General features: G+C 62.0%; 1 protein-coding gene across 1 annotated transcript; it reads left to right on the top strand.

The window, feature by feature from the left end:
* The first annotated feature begins 249 nt into the window (after positions 1-249).
* Positions 250-8930, top strand: DPEP1 (dipeptidase 1). The gene is made up of 11 exons (XM_055146120.1): positions 250-496; positions 4842-4982; positions 6150-6282; positions 6387-6519; positions 6679-6829; positions 6899-6968; positions 7877-8053; positions 8139-8223; positions 8326-8401; positions 8525-8660; positions 8732-8930. Exons 2-11 carry the CDS (start codon positions 4879-4881, stop codon positions 8897-8899), a joined length of 1233 nt encoding a protein of 410 aa, XP_055002095.1. The 5' UTR covers positions 250-496; positions 4842-4878; the 3' UTR covers positions 8900-8930.
* Positions 8931-9107: the final 177 nt, after the last annotated feature.

Here is a 9107-nt window from a genome sequence, read left to right as displayed (position 1 = left end):
CGTCCCCAGCCGGACCCTCCCTGCTTTCGACAGTCACTGTGCCCTGCCAGAAACATTCCAACCCATATTTGCCCAGCTGCACGCGCCAGGGGACATCACCCGGTCACAGACAGGGGCCAGCTGGAGCCCACCCCACCCTCAGTGTGCCCCAGCCTGAGCCCGGCGGGCAGGGCCCCGGGGTCAGAGAGGGTTGCCGGGTGCTGGGGCCCCGGGCAGTACCGTCCCTTCACTGCCGGCCGCAGCCCAGCCTCCATGGCCCGTCTCCCACAGTCCTGCCCCGCGTGGGGCCTGAGACCGTGGGGAGGAGCGTCGGGGCGGCGGCTCTGCGTGACTCGGAAACAAGAACCAGCTGTGTGAGACAGCAGCCCCCAGCCCCGCTCGTGGGACACGCCTGAGGCAGCGGCTGTGTAGCTGAGGGAGAGAAGCAGACGGACCCCCAGAACAGAGTGGACCTGGGCCCCTCCCTGTGTCCCCCGAGGTGCCCCCTTGCTCTGTGGTGAGTGTGGAGGGGCTTCTGCTGGGGGCTGCTGCAGCAAGTGGGCCTCTGCCCTCTGGGTGTCCACCAGGCTCGGGCTCTGGACGGCAGGACACACTGGGACGGGTCCCCCGTGTCAACTGAGTGGGAGAGGGTCTCATGGGTCATCTTGCACGGGCCCCAGAGCCAGACACAGCAAACCAGAGAGAAGCCGCCCCAGCTTCCAGAGAAAGGACCCCCTCCCCTGCCCCAGGGCACTCGGCCCTGAGGTCGACTCAGGAGCCCAGAACAGACCAGGCGGCTGGTGAGGACCCGCCCTGCACTGTGAGGCGCTGTGTGGCCTCGGCTGGCTCCTACATCTGAGTCTGATTATTCTGTGTTTGCGGGCTATGCGTGCATGTGTGTGTGTGTGTACGTGTGGTGTGCGCGCGTGTGTGGTGTGTGTGCATATGTGTGTGGTATGTGTGTGTGGTGTGTGTGCGTGTGTGTGGTGTGTGTGCATATGTGTGTGGTATGTGTGTGTGGTGTGTGTGCGTGTGTGTGGTGTGTGTGTGTGCATGTGGTGTGCGTGTGTGTAGTGTGTGTGCATGTGTGTGTAGTATATGTAGTGTGTGCATCTGTGTGTGGTGTGTATGCATGTGTGTGGTGTGTGTGCAGGTGTGTGGTGTATGTGCATGTGTGTGTAGTGTCTGGTGGTGTATGTGGTATGTATGTGGTGTGTGTGTGCATGTGTATATGACTGTGTGGTGTGAGTGCGTGAGTGTGATGTGCATGTGAGTGCCTGTGTGTGCATGTGTGTGCATGGTGTGTATGCATGTGTGGTGTGTGTGCGTGTGTATGGTGTGGTGTGTGTGTGTGTGGTGTGCGCATATCTGTGTGATATGTGTGTGCATGTGTGTGGTGTGTATGCATGTGTGTGGTGTGTGTGGTATATGTGCATGTGTGTGTAATGTGTGTGGTCTGTGTGTGGTATGTATGTGGTGTGTGCGTGTATGTGGTGTATGTGCATGTATGTGGTGTGTGTGTGGTCTGTGTGTGGTATGTATGTGGTGTGTGCGTGTGTGTGCATGTGTGTATGACTGTGTGGTGTGAATGCATGTGTGTGGTGTGCATGTGAGTGCCTGTGTGTGCATTTGTGTGTGGCATGTGTGTGGTGTGTGTGTGTAGTATATGTGGTGTGTATGTGTGTGTGGTATGCGTGTATGCATGTGGTGTGTGTGGTTTGTGTTTGGTGTGTGTATGCATGTGTGTGCATGCATGTATACGTGGTGTGCATGTGGTGTGTGTATGCATGTGTGTGGTGTGTGTGGTGTACATGTATGTGTGTGGTGTGTATGTGGTGTGTGTGGTGTATGTGGTGTGTGTGTGCATGTGTGTATGACTGTGTGGTATGAGTGCGTGTGTATGGTGTGCATGTGTGTGCCTTTTGTGCATGTGTGTGTGGTGTGTGTGCATGTGTCTGGTGTGTATGCATATGTGGTGTGTGTGGTGTGCGGTATGCGTGTGGTATGTGTGGTGTGTGTGCGGTGTGTGTATGCATGTGTGTGTGGCATGAATGTGTGTGATGTGTGTGGTATGTGTGTGAGTGTGTATGTGTGGTGTGCGTGTGTGTGGTATGTGTGGTGTGTGTGTGTTTGTAGGTCTGAATGGCTGAGTGCATGCTTCTAAACATGAGAAGGCCGTGGGTGTCTCAGCATCTAAGCGTGCCCATGTGACTGCCCATGAGTCTGGGTGTGGCAAGCCTATGGCTGTCTTGTGTGCACTTATGCACATGTATTTGTCACACGTCTGCACATACATGTCTGCCATGCATGTAAGCATGCGCATGTCTGCTGCATGTATATGCACACGTGGATAAGCTCACAGCCATGAGTCCCATATGTCACTGGTATGACTTCTGCACGAGCTTGCCTGTGGTGTGTATGTATGTATGTGTGGGTGTGTTGGTGGCAGGTTTCTCAGGCCTGGGGCTGTGGGCCTAGCTGTGTTCTGTGTTCCTGTGTGCTGCCTGTGCATGGACTATGTACGCTGTGAGAACAGAGCTTCTTCTGCCCTGGCGGGTGGTGGCCCAGCCCTGGGGAACAGGCTGGGTGGGATCTGGGGAGGGTGCTGGCTCCTGAGGCTTCCCTGGGGCCTGGTGGCCCAGCTTCTCTCAGAGAAAGTGACCGGCCGGGTCGGCCCGCGCCTGGCTGGGGCCTAACAGCCTTGCGGTGTTCTTGTTTATTTTCACAGCGTGGATTCTATTTCTGGGAAACTATTTGTTGATGTCGCATTTTCAGTTGATGATTCAGTACATGGGATATGATTAAGTGGTTCTCACAGAGGGTCACTGATCTGGGACACAGGGCCCCAGCCCTGTGTCCTCTGAACCTGCAGCACTGGGGCGGGGGCCCTTGGAGGACGGGCAGTATGAGGCTGAGAAGAGGAGGGCTCCTGCCTGCATCCACCCAGCAGCCCTCTCAAGGGAAGGCAGCTCCCGTGGCTGGGGTCAGGGTCTAGACAGCACTGTGGGCTGGGCCCTCCCAGACCAGCAGGGATGTAGGGGGCAGGGGAGCTTGAGGTCAGACTAAGTGGCATTACTGTGTCCTACCTGCAGACTTGCCTTGGGGACAGGTCATGACCCAGAGGAAGGAGAGTGAGGAATGGGTGTTTCTAGAAACCTGGACCCAGGCTGCTGGATCCAAAACTCAAGCCCAGTGCCCTACGGCCACTATCTTCACAGTGGCCGTACCCAAGCCTTACGGTACCCGGGAGCAGGGGAGGGACAGGGCCCCACAAGCTCAGGCACAGGGGAGGGAGCAAAAGGGACAGTTCAGCAAGGTTGCAGGGACACGAGAAGCTCAGGCTGCCAATAAGAAAGAGCACGTGGATCCCAGGAGCCTGGGGACCAGATCCCAGGGGCGAGGGGACTGGATCCTGGGAGTGTGATGATTGTATCCCTGGTGGTGGGCACTAGATCCCAGAGTTTGGGGAATGGAGCCCAGGGTGTGGGGCTGGACCCCCGGAGTATGAAAGCTGAATTTCAGGCTGTGGGTACTGGATCTCCTGGGTGTGGTGTGGATCCTGGAAGTGTAGGGACTGGATACCAGAGTGTGATCTAGATCCTGGAGGGTGATGACTAGGTCCATGGAGGGTGATGGATTCTGGGAGTGTGTGGGCTGGATCCCAAGAGTGTTGTGACTGGATCCCAGAGTGGATCCCAGGAGTGTGGTGAGTGGATTCTGGTATGTGTGTGTGTGTGTGTTGTTGGGGCCACACCCAGCTGTACCCAGGACTTACTCCTGGTTCTGTGCTAGGAATCACTTCTGGGGCTCAGGGGATGACATGGGGCATCGGGAATTAAACATGGGTTGGCCAAGGCAAGAGCCCTAACCACTGTGCTATCTTTCTGGCCCAGGATCACAGTGGGTGGTGACTGGATCCTGGGAACATGATGGCTGGATCCTGATGTTGGGGACCCTCAAGGGGTCCACTGTTCTCTCAGGTTCTCGTGAACTTGGTGCTTATGGCCATGGGTGCCAGCTCCTGTCCAGGCCCCTCCTTGACTGGACTATTTTTTTTTTTTATGCCAAGCTTGTGTCAAAAATCTCCAGGGTTGAAGAAAGCCTGTGGGGGGCAAGAACAGGTTCGACCCAGGAGGAACTGGACAGGTGCCACGTTTTATACTCATGGGGGGGCCAGAGCCAAGCACCAGACACAGTCTGTTATCCTGGGGGCGCCTAGTGACACAGAGGGCACAGAGCAGCAGGGAAACTGAGGCTGCAGGCACTGCCCCTGCCTGGGTACACTGCTGAAGGCTCAGACTGGCCAAAGTGTCCCCATGTCTCAGCCCAGGTGGAGGAGACTGATCTGTCCTGGGACCCTGCAGCAGCACACAGGGGACCCCTACCCTGTCCCGGGCAGCAGGAATGTCCCAGGTGGGAGTGGAATGTGCCCAGCTCTCAGGAAACGCTGACACTCAGGGTTTCTCACCCAAACCCCAAAGTCCAACGTTTGCAGCCAGAGAGCAGCCCCCTGAGCTCCCTGGGGCCAGGAGCCCAGCCAGGCCCCACAGCAGGCCAGAGGGCCCCGGGGGAGCGGCGAGAACAGCCCCCAGCCAGGGGCATGTCCTGCGCATGGGTGTCCCTGTGGAAGGGTGGGTCTCTGTTGGCCAGTCTTGGACAGGCCCCGGTCATGCATGCGGTCGTGGTCATGTGGACCTCGCCGCGCCCCCTTCTCGGCCCCCTTCCTTTCATCTGGCTCCTCCTGCGTCTCCTCCAGGTAGGCAGTGCCGGCCCCGCCCGCGGGGGCTCGTTACTGATTGAACGGCAGTAAAGGAGGCAGCTGCTCAAGTCCCCAGGCAAAGGGCTCTGCTCTCCCCTCGCAGCTGGACCGGAGCGTGAGCAGCAGAGCCTGCCGCCACCATGCAGCCCACCTGCTGGCTCTGGGCCCTTGTGGCTGTCTGTGCTGCTGACCAGTTCAGGGAACAGGCGCTGAAGATCATGCAGAACACGCCTGTCATCGACGGGTGAGCAGCCAGCCTGGCACTGGGGTCCTGACCTTCCCTGGCCTCACCTCGCTGGCCGTTAGGGCCCCCAGAAGCTTCTGAAGAGAAGGACATGTGCGATGGGGGCCGAGGTGGGGGGAGGCACCTGGCTTGCCCTAAGTCAGAGTTCCATTACGGGGGTGCTGGGTGGTGCTGAGTCAGGGGCAGCCTCCTTTCTCCTCTCTGGGCGCTTCAGACCCTGGGGGCCTCCTACTGGTGCCCCTGGCAGTGATCCCCGGCAGCCGGGCCCCTCTGGCCAGCACTGGACCTTGCTGTGAGGTCCACTCAGCTCCCGTGCCGCCAAGTCCTCACTACCCACAACAGTCTCCAACCTGTGACCTTGTCACACCAGGGCCTTCCTCACGCCAGCCCCAAGGTCCTCTGAGCCAGTGCGTGTCGTGTGTCCTGCCTGGAGCTCCCCTCCTCCACAGCGAGAGAGGCTGTGCCCTCTCACACTCTGGAGAACACAGCTTGGCACCTGCTGCTCCTGCTGGGCGTTGGTGGGGACACCCACCCAAGACAGTCGGGGAGCTGGTCCCGGCGGGGGGCTCGGGATTCCAGAGGCTCAGTGGCTGCCATCCCCACTGTCACTTCACGACAATCAGCTGCAGCCGTCACCTGGAAATCCTGCTAGGACAAAGGGGCAAAGGGCAAGAGCGAGAGCCCATCCTGGACGGTGTGGTGAGGCCAGTCGAACCCCTCACTAGTCAGGCCCAGCAGCTGTCACCAGGAGGAGGGCTCCCTCAGGGACACTTCCAGTTCTGGCCCTCCAAGGGGTGACAGTGGGAGGGGGCTGGTGGAAGTCTGGTCAGGGTTAGGATTAGGTGTTCTGGGTCCAGCTAAGGGCAGAGGACCGAGGGGCTGCCTGGGGCAGGTCTCAGGTGCCCGAGGGAACTTCCTCGTGAGTCCCTCACCTCACCAGCTGGAGGACCCTGGACAACCCCCACCCACTCACCGGTCACCCCTGACCACCCCTGGCCCCTGGCCATTCTTGACCAGTGGCCACCCCTGGTCACTGGCTGTGCCACATTCACATATGGCCTGGTCCTGTGACCATCTCCTGTTGGAGTGCAGGGACTTGCGCAGGAAAGTGCTGGGTTCAGTAACAACCCGAGGGTGCTGGCCCTCCTGAGCGGTGTGTGCCCCCAGACACAACGACCTGCCGTGGCAGCTCCTGAAGCAGTTTAACAACCAGCTGCGGGACCCCCAGGCCGACCTGCACCGCCTGGAGACCACGCACACCAACATCCCCAAGCTCAGGGCTGGCTTCGTGGGGGGCCAGGTAGGGCCAGCACCTGGCTCAGTCTCCTACGGGCACAGCAGGGACCAGAGGTGGGGGCGGGGTGTGGCTGGCAGCAGCCCCAGCTCCTGTCCTGTGGCCCCTAGTTCTGGTCCGCGTACGTCCCCTGCGACACCCAGAACAAGGACGCCGTGAAGAGGACGCTGGAGCAGATCGACGTCATTCAGCGCATGTGCAGCATGTACCCGGACACCTTCGCCTGCGTCACCAACAGCTCAGGTGTGCTGGAGATCCCTGTGCCCCACCCCACAGTTTCCTCCTGTGCCTCTGTCCCCCCACGCCCCTGACCCCCGTGCCGACCACCCTGTGCCTCTGTCCCCACCCCACCCCCTTTCGTGCCCCCTTCTCCCTCCGCGCGCTCACCCTGTTCTTATTCAGAGGTCCAGGATGCTATCCACAAGGGCAAGGTGGCCAGCCTGGTGGGCGTGGAGGGCGGCCACTCGCTGGACAGCAGCCTGGGGGTGCTGCGCTCACTCTACCGCCTGGGCATGCGCTATCTGACACTGACGCACAGCTGCAACACGCCCTGGTGAGTGCCCACCTGCTGCCCGCGCCCGCCGCCCGCGACCCTCCCGCCCACCGGCTCTCTGCTCTGCAGGGCCGACAACTGGCTGGTGGACACGGGGGACGATGCGGCCCAGAGCGGAGGCCTGTCCCGCTTCGGGAAGGTGAGGAGGGGGCAGGCCACGACCACCCTCGCTGATAGGATCTGGAGAGGTCGCAGGGTGTGCGGGAAGCCCCAGTGCAGGTGGGCTGAAGCTCCCCCATCTGGAGCTGCACGGCCCCCTCAGCCCATGCCACCCCCCCAACCCGCCCAGGCCAGGCCATAGTGACCAGCCCCACCCGCAGCCCACCAACCAACCCCAGTCCACCAAGCCCCGCCTTCAGCCAACCAGCCCCGCCTCCTCCAGCCTACGGCCCCGCCCCCAGTCAGACAAGCCCCGCCCCAGCCCACCAAGCCCCGCCCCCAGTCCCCCCACACCCACCTAACCCCGCCTCTGGCCCATCAGCCCCGCCTCCAGCCCGCAGGCCCCGCCCCCAGTGTGCCAAGCCCCAACCCCAGCCCACCAAACCCACCCCAGTCCGCCAGCCCCACAGCCTTCCCAACAGCCCCGCCCCCAGCCCACTAACCCCACCTGAGCCAGCCAGTCCCACCCCCAGTCCGCCAGCCCCGCCCCCTGCCCACCCAGCCCCGTGTGATCAGCCCACCCGACAGTCCACCAAACCCACCCCAGTCCACCAAGCCCGTCTTCAGCCAGCCAGCCCCGCCTCCAGCCCGCAGGCCCGGCCCCAGTCCGCCAAGCCCCGCCCCCACTCAACCAGGCCCACCCCCAACCGACCAAACCCGCACGTCCACCAAGCCCCACCTCCAGCCCGCCAGCCCCGCCTCCACCTCGCAGGACCCGCCTCAGTCTGCCAACCCCCCCAGTCCACCAAGCCCTGCCCTCAGCCCCGCCTCCAGCCCACCATCCCCGCCTTCAACCCGCCCCCCAGCACGTCCCACCCCAGACTGCCCCGCCCCGCCCCCAGCCCTCCCAGCCCCTCCTCCAGCCCTTCCTGCCCCGTGTCCCCACAGAGCGTGCTGAGGGAGATGAATCGGCTGGGTGTCATCGTGGACCTGGCCCACGTGTCCCTGGCCACCATGCAGGACGCCTTGGAGCTGTCCACAGCCCCGGTCATCTTCAGCCACTCCTCCGCCTTCTCTCTGTGTGCCCACCGCCGCAACGTGCCGGACAGCGTGCTGCAGCTGGTGGTGAGGGTCCTGGGGGAACCAGGTGTCCCTTGCCGCCCTCCCCTGCCCACCCCCGAGGGTCCTCACGCTTACCCCCTCTGAGCAGAAGCAGAAGCGTGGCCTGGTAATGGTGAACTTCTACAACGATTATGTGTCCTGCCAAAAGGATGCCAACCTGTCACAGGTGGCAGGTGGGTGCAGCGCCCGAGCCTCTGTCCTGAGCCTCCCCAACTCCCCCTTCCCCTCCCCCCACAATCGTGGCCTCAAGAGGCCCACGCGGCTGCTTCCCACAGACCACCTGGACCACATCAAAAACGTGGCTGGAGCTGAGGCTGTGGGCTTCGGTGGGGACTTTGATGGGGTTTCCAGGTAAGGGGCAGGGCTGGCAGGGTCGGGGCCCCACTGTCTGGTGCCTTGGGTGAGGGTTCTGGGCCCTCGGGTGGGCCCTCAGCCCCCTGCCGAAGCAGAGCCTGGATTTCTGCCCCATCTCAGGTTGCCCTTGGGCCTTGAGGACGTGTCCAAGTACCCAGACCTGATCGCTGAGCTGCTCCGGAGACAGTGGACGGAAGCAGAGGTCCAGGGTGCCCTGGCAAAGAACTTTCTCAGGGTCTTCGAGGCTGTAGAGAAGGTGAGAACAGCAGCACCCACCGCCCCCATCCGCCCCCACAGGCAGCTACCCCACCCTCTCCTGGCCCACAGGCAAGCAACCACTCGCAGCCCCCCGAGGAGGAGCCCATCGCCCTGGGACAGCTGGAGGCTTCCTGCAGGACCAACTACGGCTACTCAGCTGCGCCTTGTTTCCACCGCCCGGCAGGGGCCCTGCTGGCCTCTCTCGTGTCCCTCCTGCTCGGCCTGTCTCTGCTGTGATGTGCAGGGCTTCCCTCACTGCTCCCCAGGGGCACACTGTGGACCCACAATAAAGACTCTCTCAAGTCTGCAGCAGTGTGTGGTCAGCCTGTCCTGGAGGGGCCCCCAAGACCCTGTGGGCAGCCGGGGCTACACCCAGACAGAAGCATACCTGGCACTGCAGCGCGGGCAGGAGCTCAGGCTCTTGAGGAGGGGCTTCCTGGGAACA

Source organism: Sorex araneus, chromosome 8 (genome assembly GCF_027595985.1).
Source record: "Sorex araneus isolate mSorAra2 chromosome 8, mSorAra2.pri, whole genome shotgun sequence".
Taxonomy (NCBI): domain Eukaryota; kingdom Metazoa; phylum Chordata; class Mammalia; order Eulipotyphla; family Soricidae; genus Sorex; species Sorex araneus.
Note: the sequence above shows the minus strand (reverse complement) of the source record. Positions and strands in the feature narration are given on the sequence as shown.